Source organism: Mustela nigripes, chromosome 5 (assembly GCF_022355385.1).
Source record: "Mustela nigripes isolate SB6536 chromosome 5, MUSNIG.SB6536, whole genome shotgun sequence".
Taxonomy (NCBI): Eukaryota; Metazoa; Chordata; class Mammalia; order Carnivora; family Mustelidae; genus Mustela; species Mustela nigripes.
In genome coordinates, this window is record NC_081561.1 from 51,793,263 (window position 1) to 51,805,554 (window position 12,292).

At 43.1% G+C, this 12,292-nt stretch overlaps 1 protein-coding gene across 1 annotated transcript; it reads left to right on the forward strand.

Annotated features, from left to right (window-relative positions):
- The first annotated feature begins 564 nt into the window (after positions 1-564).
- IL17F (interleukin 17F) lies at positions 565-7,792 on the forward strand. Its single transcript, XM_059399042.1, has 3 exons — positions 565-643; positions 5,637-5,839; positions 6,997-7,792. The coding sequence occupies exons 1-3, from the start codon at positions 617-619 to the stop codon at positions 7,235-7,237; spliced, it is 471 nt and encodes a 156-aa protein (XP_059255025.1). The 5' UTR covers positions 565-616; the 3' UTR covers positions 7,238-7,792.
- The last annotated feature ends 4,500 nt before the right edge of the window (positions 7,793-12,292 follow it).

Below are 12,292 nucleotides of genomic sequence, written 5' to 3' on the forward strand. Positions count from 1 at the left end.
CATGGGATTAAAATAGAATTTGTTCAGGGAATCTATGAAGCTACCTGAGGATATAATTCTGAATCTCTTACTGATGTCATTAATTTCTTTGGTTTTGTTTTCCCATTTATAAAATAGAGCTAAAGATAGTCCTCTCATTTAATACCAAGGACCCTCTAAGGATGACATATCTCCCTCTTAAATTGTGGTTCATACCGCATGACTGGAAAGTAGAACATAGGGTGCGTGACAAGAGTCGTTAGCCATTTGGGGAAGAACATAAAAGATCATGGCAGCAATTTGTGATTTGGTTCATCTCTGTAGTAAGTTAAGAATTTTGCTGTAATTTGAGGACAAGGGGGGGTGGAAGAAAAGGAAGATTTGGTCCTTTTTCCGTCATCCCCTTTTAGGGTCCCTCTCTGATTCCCCTTCAGGAAGTGGAATAGAAAAAAAACCTACATTCGTCAGTAACTCTGGGGTAACCACAACTAAGACAGTAAGGAGGTCAATCGAAATAAGGACAGTGATTGGTATAAAACCGACAGGTACTCTCATTGACACAGCACAGGCATATACAGGGTGACACACACACAGGAAGAATTTACTACACAAACCAGGCAACCAGAGCAAAACGGCGATGCCCTTCCTGCGCAACATGGCCATGGTGAGTAAAAATAATTCTTTCTTTTGCAGCTGTCATCCCTAGAGTTCAGGAGAGCAGATTCCTCGGGAATTAGGCCTGATTGGTGTCTTTATTGGGGACATTTCTTAAGGGCAGAACTGACTTTAATTTTGACCCCTGTCTGGTGGAGAAAAAGAACAAATACCTAGAAGTTATAATGAGGTGCAAAACATAGGTCTTCTTAGGGTGGCTTTTGCATGGGTAGTTGGTAACTCACTCACGTCCGGTGTGGCAGAGACAGTTGGACATGGTCTCCCCTGCGGCCACCATGATAGACTTAGATTGGTCTGAAACTTTTAGCTCATCACGGGGACTTCCAGCCTTTTAGGATAGTACATATGTATTTTTGCCGAGGAAAGTGCAGTTCCAAAAGCTTTAGTGATTCCCTTAAGACTACAAGGAGACAGAATGCCCAGGATGAAGGAAGTGAAACCCCTCAGTACTGAACTCTGGAGAGCTCCCAGAGGAGGGAAAGTTGTTATGTCTCAGAGAGCTGATGAATTTTGCATTGTTTCATTCCTCATGGAGGAGGAGATAGAGATGTTAGTATGATGGAAATCTACTTCTCCTGGGTTTAGAATCTCGCCCGGCATTAGTCAGGTAAAGACTGGGAAGAATATAATGTAGAGGAGCCTTGAAAACAGGGCTTGAGAAATTATATGCCATATTTTGGGCTTAAATAGTCCTCTTTTTTTCCCCCTCCATTTACAAGTCCTATAACTTAAAAGAGCGTGGATTTCATAAAAGGTCATGGCATATGGTGATGTTAGCACTATGTTATATTTATGTATTGTAGAGAATATCAGAAATGCAGCAAAGTGCAATAGTTAGGAAACACAGGCTTTGGTCAGACAAACCAGGCCCCTCTACTTAGTAATGTGGGATTTGGGATAAATTACTTAGCTGCTCTGTGCACAATCATTCCCTTAACTATATAGGGGAATAATAATGGCATTTCCCTCAGAGGTTTTCTTGGGAGATTAATTGATATCATTGAAAATGACTAAATCTGATATGTACTCTGAACTGGCTTAGTTTTTAGTTAAATTGTTCATTTTAATATATTAACCAACAAGGATAGAGAAAGCATGCAATGTATTAAATATTACTATTAATAATATTATTATTTTTTTTTCTGAAACTCTTGCCAACCGAGGGAAGTAGATTGGGACTACGTTCTCCATCATACAGATGACAAACAGCTCAATTAGACCAAGGGATTTAACATCACTGGGTACTGTCCGTAAGAACTGGGATGTGAATCTAGGTTTACCAACATCCAGTACAGTATGCTTCTCTTTGAATGGTTCAGAGACAAGATTCCTGAATTTGAAGCCATTGTGTCTAAAAGAATCTGTAGGAAAGCTTTTTTAATGGCTTAACCAAAGCCATTTCTGTTTCTGGTTTGTTTGAGGTACTCTGTTGGGCCATCTGCAAGAAACATGACCGTGCAAGGGCATTAGAATAGGATTAGACGGTGAGAGGTGCACGCTGGTTGGACATATTCAATAAGTAGTTGAGGCAAATTCCTACAGGCCTAGAAACTGGCCAGGCTCTGCAGCTCATTCCTACCCAGGGGTCAGCACACAGGACAGAGAAGTTCAGGAGACAAATACTCAGATGGTCTCACGGGAGCTTGCAGTAGAGTCGGGCTGTTAATGTCCTGATAGTGCCCACCTTCACTGGTGTGTTCTCTTGCCTCTGTTTCCTGTTGTACAGATTAGGAGTGATACCTATTTATCTGCCTCATAGGTGACCTATAGGAATTCATATCTATAAGATGCTCTGAACCTTTCAGAGAAGAAGTGCTGTGTATGTCATTCTTAAGAATCAGCAAGAGCCATATCAAAGCCTCTGGCGCATAACCACTAAAATCTACAGTTTCGGATCAAAAGCTTTGTGGAGAAAACTAGAGTGATTTGCAGGCATCATCTGACTTCCTGATAAAGAGCTCTGTGACCTCCAACATTTATGCAATTATGACACAGCTGCCACATTGCTTACAATGCGTGGCTCCTCCTGAGGGATAAAGCTAGGATTAAACACCATGAGTGGCTCTATCTTGATAATAATAATGGACTTCAATAGCAACCGTACTGACACCTAGGTTTGAGTCCCCCAACTGGTACCAACAGGCTAGTGAACCCAACCAAGCTGTTTGTTGCTTACCAGGCATGACTCTCACTGGTCTCATTGGGATAATTAATGCTAGCTCTACCTACCTGGTGAGAGAGTTGTGAGAATCCAGTATTCAAAGATGTGAAGGTGTGTTCTAACACACTCTAAGAACATAAGAAAATATAGTGATTTGTTAGACATATGGAAATGATTGCTGAATCATATCACCTAAAGATACAGTGACTTTAAAGCTTTGATAATGAAAGCTAGAAGTGACTCAGTGCATTTGATACTGAAGAGGAAAGAGGAAACACACAGAAGGAATTTCCTTAAGAAATCAAAGGAAGTGATTGGAAGGCTTGGGAAGCTAAGAACCCTCTGGTCTAAGTAGGTATCTTTAAACTTTTTGAATTTATTTCTTAGCGCTTTGTCCTAACAGAAGATGCATGAGAGCAAATTCCACATCTTTCCTGTCCATTGTACATCATCAGACAAGGTCGACCTACTAGCCCTCCGTGCTGAATCCTTACACATGCTGGCAGTGCTTTTCCTCCCTTATGTGGATGATATCATTTAATCTTTACATTTTCTGGTGGAGAAAATTGAATCTCAGCTAGTCAGAGTCCTGACTGAGTTACCGACTCAGGACATCTGACTTTATTTATTTTTTTTATTTAAAAAAATTTTTTTAAAGATTTTATTTACTTATTTGACAGAGAGAAACCACAAGTAGGCAGAGAGGCAGGCAGAGAGGGAGGGAAGCAGGCTCCCCGCTGAGCAGAGAGCCAGATGCGGGGCTTGATCCCAGGTCCCTGAGATCATGACCTGAGCCAAAGGCAGAGGCCTAACCTACTGAGCCACCCAGGTACCCCATGGACATCTGACTTTAGAGCATGTGTCCTGAGTTACCACATACAGAGTCAAGAAAGAGTTGAGTGAATGAATGATTGTAGCAGATGAAAATAGATAAGTGCCCATTATCTGAAGGCAAATCAGCTTACTTCAGGCTTATCAGAGTCGATCTTGCTTTCAACTTCTTTTTAGTATCAGCTACCTTCGTACAGGAAATTGACACCGTGACCTTTCTGCATACTCTTGTCATTTTTTACCTCTAACATCTGCAAAATATAAAAAGGAGGTCCTTTAAACAGAGATGTCTAATCACCCCTCCCACCTTAATCTGTGGAAGGTGTGTGAGCCTGAATAACACTGAACCCGGAGAATGAAAGCAACTCAACTTCAGCTCTTATTTATTCTACATTATTATTATTTTTTAAAGATTTTATTTATTTATTTGACAGAGAGAGATCACAAGTAGGCAGAGAGGCAGGCAGAGAGAGAGAGAGGAGGAAGCAGGCTCCCTGCTGAGTAGAGAGCCCGATGCGGGACTCGATCCTGGGACCCCGAGATCATGACCCGAGCCGAAGGCAGCGGCTTAACTCTCTGAGACACCCAGGTGCCCCTCTTCTGCATTATTTTGAGAGATGGTGATGGTCTTTGTCCATCCTCAGTAAGTGTGGGTGGTGATGGTGGGGTGAGCAGAACGTGGTTGCAACAAAGGGGAGCTGGAGAGATTTGTAGCTCTTCTTTTAGCTAGTTCTTCACAGAGCACTTTCTTTCCTTGTGCATTCCCGTAACACCAAAAAACCGATATTTCAATGTAAGTATAAAGAATATATGTTTTAGAGCTAAAGACAAGTAGTTTCCATATTCTCTGTTGTTTTGCATCATTAATGGCCCTGCTTCTTTCAGGGAGTGTAGATAATCGGAACTTGGCTGCAGTTGGTTTTGTGCAGTGTTTTTCTTAATGTTTTGAATTTAACTGTATTGCTTTGTTCATTCATTCACTCACCTGCTCTTCCATTCATCCAGAAAGTATTTGTGGTATGTTCTCCTGCAGGAACTTATAATCCAATGGGTGCCTGTCTGACCTTGACAAAAGTAGTACATTTCCAGACAATAAAGACATGGTACTTGAATGCTGTGGCATTCAATGCTAAATGGCAAGTACTTTATGATTTAAGGAAAATGAACATATTTCTAAATGAATGACTTTAGAGAGACAGTTCCTAGAGAAGACCACCTTAGGGTGAGGCCTTGATGGGAGGGTAGGATTTGGATAGGTAGAGGTGGGACTGTGTATTCTAGGTGGAGGGATGGCTGAGAGGAAGGATTTTGTGGAGAATTCATGAAATATTAGTTTGTAAATAAAAACAAGAACTATCAGGCACCTGGGTGGCTCAGTGCGTTAAGCCTCTGCCTTCAGCTCAGGTCATGATCCCAGGGTTCTGGGATCGAGTCCCACATTGGGTTCTTTGCTCAGTGGAGACTCTGCTTCCTCCTCTCTTTCTGCCTGCCTCTCTGCCTACTTGTGATTTCTCTCACTGTGTGTCAAATAAATAAATAAAATCTTAAAAATACCCAACTATCATTTATTAATCCTTTATTAGATAAATTTATAAGTGGTTTATATAGAATATTACATTTAATCTTATTAACATTATCATAAAGCAATTGTTATAATCCAGTTGGAAAGAAGAGAAACCAGAGGTTCAGTAATGAGGCCAGGTCGAGATTTAAACCCAGTCCCAGATCCTGATACTTTTCTGTTCAGCTGTTGAAGAGCTCTCAGACTGTGGGAGGCTCAATCACCAGGATAATGAGTTTACTACTCAGTTTGGCACGCTGGTATCTTCATGTGTGACTGTTCCCATTTTCAGGTGAGGACCTGACGTTCAGAAAGAAGCTGTGGGCCCATAAAACACTGGGGATCCTGAGTTCAGATAAAGCATGGGGTGCCCCTTGCCAGCAAATGACACCTGAGTCCCTAACCAACTCAACCTTCTCTATTTTCTAGGTCAAGTCCCTGCTCCTGGTGATGTTGGGGCTCACCTTCCTGAGGGAGGTCGCAGCTTGGAAAAACCCCAAAGCAGGGGATGCCGCCCTGTGCCCTCCTCTGGAGGATAACAGTGTGAGGGTTGACATCCGCATCCTCAGGCAAAACCGGGGTATCTCCATCTCAAATTTCCAGAACCGCTCCATCTCCCCCTGGGACTACAAGTAAGTGTAAATGAGACTGATATTCACATTCTTTTGAAAAATATGTTAATTTATTCTTATGTAGAAAATTTAGAAAATATAGAAAAAAGGTAAAAGCCCTAATATTTACTCTTAAAAACAGAAATCCCACTTTGCTCAGGAGCTGACATTTGTTCCTGCTGTTGTGGGGCTAGGTCCTCCTAGGTGGTCAGAGGTCCTGCTCTTTTCTTTCCAACTTCTCATCGGCACCCTGCCTTTTCCTGCCTCATAAAGCCCTATGCTGGAATTGACAAACTTTCTGGGTTGGAAGAGAGGGCTCTTTAAAGCAGCCCACATAATGATCCCTGCATGGGGAGAAGTGGAAACCAGAAATGTCAGTATGGAGTGATTCACTCAGATTAGACATCAGTCTTCAAGGAATGGGGATGGACAAGAAAGGACAGTTTGGGAAAGGGAAAGCAAGACGGGGATGGGGTGTGCAGGGTACCCTCCCATGGTACTGTCTGATGGGTCAGACCTGAGACTACCAAGCACCCATCTATACGCTCCAAATAGATGTATGGAAACAGATTCCAGGGACAATTAGAAGCGCTTTAGGGGCTGCCTGCATGGCTTCCTACAGGAAGGGAGTGGGTGTAGTGGCAAATTGGCTGGCATGACTTTACTGCCTTTGAGCCTAGCAGAGGGGGGACTCTGAAGGGAGAAACTGAGAGAATGTGCTGGATTCACAGATGTCTGGGGCTTCGGTTTTCTTTCCAAGCAGCAGGCTTTGTAGATTTCATATTAGATATTTACATTTACGAGTGATCCATATATCTAGGCAAAGGATGAGTAATAATTATCATAATGACAACAGTGTAATGAAAAATAAAAGGTCTGACATTTATTGGATGCCAGGACAGAGCGTTTCACGTGCATTTGTATCATTGAGTATCCTCCAAAGTCCGAAGAAACAGACCTGCGAGAATTCCCATTTTAGAGTGGAGGAAACAGGCTTAGGCAGTTAATCACCTGCCAGCGGGTGGTGGATGGATCCAGGTCATCTGGCTGCAGTCCTGGACTGCTCTTTCGGAAATGCCTCCCTGCAGGGGAGCGCCCAGCACCGCGGGGCGCTCACATTCGCCCATTTCCTTCTCCCTCGGCTCACCATCTGCTTTTGTCCGCTCCCCTCCCCGCAGCATCACGCAGGACCCCCACCGGTTCCCCTCGGAGATTGCGGAGGCCCAGTGCCGGTACTCGGGCTGCGTCAATGCCGAGGGGCAGGAAGACAGCTCCCTGAATTCAGTTCCCCTCCAGCAAGAGTTCCTGGTCCTGCGGAGGGAGCCCCGGGGCTGCTCTCGCTCCTTCCGGCTGGAGAAAGTGCTGGTGACGGTGGGCTGCACCTGCGTCACCCCCATCGTGCGCTCTCTGAGCGCCTGAACGGCCGCCGGCTGAAGCAGCCCTGAAATGCTAGTCCTTACCCAGCGCTCTGCAGCAAGTCCTCTGTGGTCCCAATCCTCTCCACTTCATCAGCCTCTAGATAAGACCTGCGCGGAGTTCTCAAAGCTCCGTCTTACATATAGTGTCAACTTTTGGGGGCGCTTCTGAGTCAGAATCTGGTCCTGAGCTGTTCTGCGGTCCCAGACCCTTGCAAACGGATGCAGGAGAAGGAAGGATGCTTGTTTGTGCATCCTAGCCCTGCCCTCACTGTGACTCCGTGCGGTTCCCCGGGGAATTCTGTTGGTAAATTCTGTTCTGTGGGGATGAAAATGCAGAAAACGTAACCACGATATGAGCGTGTGGGAGGGGCTGTGCGGGGCGCGGTGGCATGGGAGGGATGGGGTAAGGATCTAGCACACATGTTTATTAAGATTTGCTACATAGAGAGGCTGGCTTCACGCTCCTATTTGTAAGGAAACTGTCCATCTATTTATGATATTATATAAAATTTTAGGAGAAAAAGTAATATATCAAGTATTAATATAATAAAGTATTAATGACTGAAAAACGCTTCAGGTGTTTGTTTCCAATCTTGGCTTGTACTCACAAAGCTTGGGGCCCTCAAGATTTTGAAATTCTAAATACTTGTCATTTGTTTTTCATAATTTCTCATCAGTTCCTCATGAGAGGACTACTGTGTCATTTTATTATTGTTATTTTTATCATTCCTGCGTGTGTACGTGTGTGATCTTGGGGACTTCTTTCCTTAGTTTTACTGACATAAATTGGCAAATAATATTATGTAAATTTATAATGTACAGCATGATGACTGCCTCTCTCTCTATAGTGAAGTGATTTCCACAATAAGGTAGTTAACTCTTCCATCACCTCACACTGTTACCTGTGTGTGTGTGTGTGTGTGTGTGTGTGCGCGCATTCATGTGTGTATAGGGAGAACATTTACGGTCCGCTTTCAGCAAATTTCAAGAATACAATTTAGTACTGATAACTATAGTCACCATGCTACACATTAAATTCCCAGGACTTATTCATCTTATAAATAACTTTGTACCCTTTGACTACCCCCTGCTCCATTTCTCTGCCCCTAACCCCCAGTGTCTGGCAACTACTCTTCTATGCTCTGTTTCTATGAGATAGTTATTTTAATATTAATGGTGCTTGGGGGTTCCATGGAGAATTAAGGGAAATGGTGTAAACAGAACTCAGTTTCTCTGGAAACTCTTTACTGCTCCACTTGGCCACTGTGCTTGTCACCAGAGATACAGAGACAAGTAAGAAATGCACAGTGTTGCGACTGGCCATCCATAGAGTCCCTAGTCATTGGAGCCATGCAATCCCTTTCCATCTGCCTCATTCTGACTTCTGGGACCTTTAGGGTCACTGGTTGTCGTTCATCAATATCTTCTGCCTCTTGGGGGCACAGGAGCTTCCAGAATCTGGTCTTCATGCCACTCAGGAGAAAACTCAGAGGTTCCCTCGTCCCTCACTTGCTTCTATATGGCACAGCACATTTCCCCCTTAATGCTACCTTTGGCTCAGAATACCTCTGCATTGCCAGTACTTTCCAGGTCTGAGGGAGGAAGTGGGACATAAATCCTCATTCGCCCCTGAAACTTGTCTTGAGGATAGGCAGGGGGTTGAAGTCTGACTCCCATTTTTAACTCTAGTGTGGGTAATTTTTTTCTAGTCTAGGTGAAAGGGGGAATGAAGGAGCTCGTAGGCTGACTCTTCATCTCTTTTTTTTTTTTTTTTAAAGATTTTATTTATTTATCAGAGAGAGAGAGGGGGGAGAGAGCAAGCACAGGCAGACAGAATGGCAGGCAGAGGCAGAGGGAGAAGCAGGCTCCCTGCTGAGCAAGGAGCCCGATGTGGGACTCGATCCCAGGACGCTGGATCATGACCTGAGCTGAAGGCAGCTGCTTAACCAACTGAGCCACCCAGGCATCCCCGACTCTTCATCTCTTGATGAAGAATTCTTTTGCTTATGATATAAATACTGATATTTAAATGTTCAGGCTCTTGAAATCTAGAAAACATTTTTTAAAAAGATTTTATTTATTTATTTGACAGACAGAGAGATCACAAGTAGGCAGAGAGGCAGGCAGAGAGAGGAGGAAGCAGGCTCCCTGCTGAGTGGAGAGCCTGATGCAGGGCTGGATCCCAGGACCCTGAGATCATGACCTGAGCCGAAGACAGAGGCTTTAACCCACTGAACCACCCAGGCACCCCTAGAAAACATTTTCTGTTGTAGCTATCAGCTTCATAAGTTTGGTATGAATCTCACAAGTCCATTTTGGTGCTCCGATTTGTGCAATGAATTCTCTCTCTGTTGATGTACCCATAATTGCCCTATCCTGAGGATAGATAGTACATTAAAAAAAGCCTCTGTGTCAGTGGTAGGAGAAGTATAAAGAGGAAGGAAATTGTAGAGGGAAAAATTACACCTCCAAGGGTATCGAGACATTACCTTGTCACACATGTACAGATGTTATCTCAAAACAATGTGCTAAATACTATGATCATGGTATGAAATGTTAAGAAGTCACAGAGAACGATCGCTATCTAGGAGATTTCAGAAAGGAAAAGACATGCTGAGATGAACACCTGTTGGTCTAGTGGAAAATGGGAGAAGAGCTTCCATACCTCAGGGAACAGTGTAAGCAAACACAGAGACACAAAAAACCCTGGCATGTTAGGGGAACAGCAAGTAGTTCCACGTGCCTGGGATAGTGTGGACATGGTGGGGAACACGTAATAAATATTTCTTGAAAGAATGATTGAATGAATGATCGTGGCAGTAGGCAAAGAACAGTAGGCAAATAGCCCACTTATGAATGTTTTTGGGTGCTGTATTGCAGATAAGATAAGAGCAGAACTGTATCTTACCATTTTGGTAGTAGGGAATGAAAGGGATCAGAAAGCTGAGGCCGGTTAGAAGACCAGAGAGGTGAGTTTCTCTCCTGTGGTGGGTTCACATTGTTAGAGCTGGGTGGGTCCCTGCTGATCACCTGGTGGAACTTTCACATTTGTAGATGAGGCCCAGAGGAATTAGGTGACTTGCTCAAGGTCACCTGAAGTAGTTAGTGGCAGAAAGGGGCTCAATGACTCCAAGTTCATGACTCTTCATGTTGGGTTTGCAGCACTCGATAATGTTTCCAGTAGATCCCTGTATCAGTCATTTCTCTGTGCAGCCTAGGACCAGGGACAGAAGTACCTGTACATTCCATACCTCCAACTACGTTGCACATGGTGCCCTCTGGGGTCTGGGGCCTGAATTACAGCATGCTTTGAGGCCTGGCTGTCATTCAGGAAATTGCACATTGTCTCCAGCTCACAAGGTGGCACACAGCACCCGTGGGTAAATGGCTCCCTTAAGGGGGAGTCTGTCTTTGGCTGGCACTGGAGACAGTGCTGAGGTGGAATGAGCAGCCTGTCTTCTTCATTGCTGAGTCTGGCTTCTTGGGACTAGAGGTCCTTTGTTTTGAATGCAGGGGAAAGAGTCCATGTTGAGTCGTCCAGATGTGCTGCATTGCCATCAGAATGTGTAGAGAGACAAACTTCTCTTTCCACTGGAACTTGAAAGCATAGTCTTTTGATATCCAGTTCTTATATATGATAGCTTGGCTGAGGGGAAATACATATTCTCTCTCTTTGTCTTTCCTTTCCTCTCCTTCTCTCCCTCCCCTACTCCCACATCCAGATAAAAATCACCTATGGTTTTAATGCTCCCTGGGAGAAATTTCACTTGTAATTTACAGTGAGAAAAATGGTTACAAAATTGGTTTTCTTTTTCTTTCCTTATTTTTTCCTTTCTAATATAAGAAGTGGTAGGAAAAAAATGCATTTAATACTTACATAGCTTTTGGCTTTGAATCCTGGTTCCACCATTTTTTAGTTATATGAATTTAGGCAACTTTGTCCTTCTGAGACTCAGCTTCTTCATATGTTAAATGGGGAATAATATCTATTTTAAAGAGTAGAGTGTAAAGTAATTGAAATAAAGAAAGAACGTTAAAGACTTAATACAGTACCCAGAAAATGCTAGGTACATAGTACCTGGTAGTCCTTATCCCAGCAAGTACAGAATTTATGTTTCCCATTTGCTTGGCCCTGAGAAACTCACAGCCAACTTCTCTGCTTAAATACCACAGCTATATTATTCCTCATAGTTATTAAGTTTATGCTCTCCATTTAATCTCTATATACACACATATGTAATTTAAGGTGGTTTAAACAAAATATCTATACATTGTTAATATTATTATATAGATCTTTTGTTCAATCCACATTAAGTTAATTTGACAGGAATAGAGGGAGCTATAGATTTGAGACATTAAAAAAGAAAATTCCCCATTAGCCCCAAGGGTTCATTGTAGTCTATTCCCCTGATATAAATTGGAAGAAAAGCATTTTTTGGTTCAATGAGTTCCAGGAGTTGTACATGTTCAGCTGGATTTCCCTCAGGAAGTCAAGGAAGTCAAGAATTAAGTCAGGAAGTCAAGAATTAAGAATGATTACATTTCTTTCATATGTCACTGGAAGTTCTCAGGATTAATCTTGATTTACAAAAAACACTGGAGACCCACTGCTCATTCTCTTGCCAGAAATATATATTTATTTACTAGTACCAGATGCACAACTGTGGTCTTGTGATTTTATAATAGGGACTATGTGAAGTGTTTAAAAACTGTGATGTACTGGGGTGCCTGGGTGGCTCAGTAGGTTAAACATTGGATTCTTGATTTCTGACTCATGATCTCATGGTTCTGAGTTCTCCATGCTAGTCAGGGAGCCTGTTTAAGAGTCTCTCTCTCTCTCTGTCTGGAGGGGAGGAGCAAGATGGTGGAGGAGCAGGAGATCTAAATTTTGTCTGGTCCCAGGAGTTCATCTAGATAGTTATCAAACCATTCTGAACACTTACAAACTCAACAGGAGATCAAAGAGAAGAAGAGCAGCAATTCTAGGAACAGAAAAGCAACCACTTTATGGATGGTAGGATGTGTGGAGAAGTGAATCTGAGGATATATATGGGAA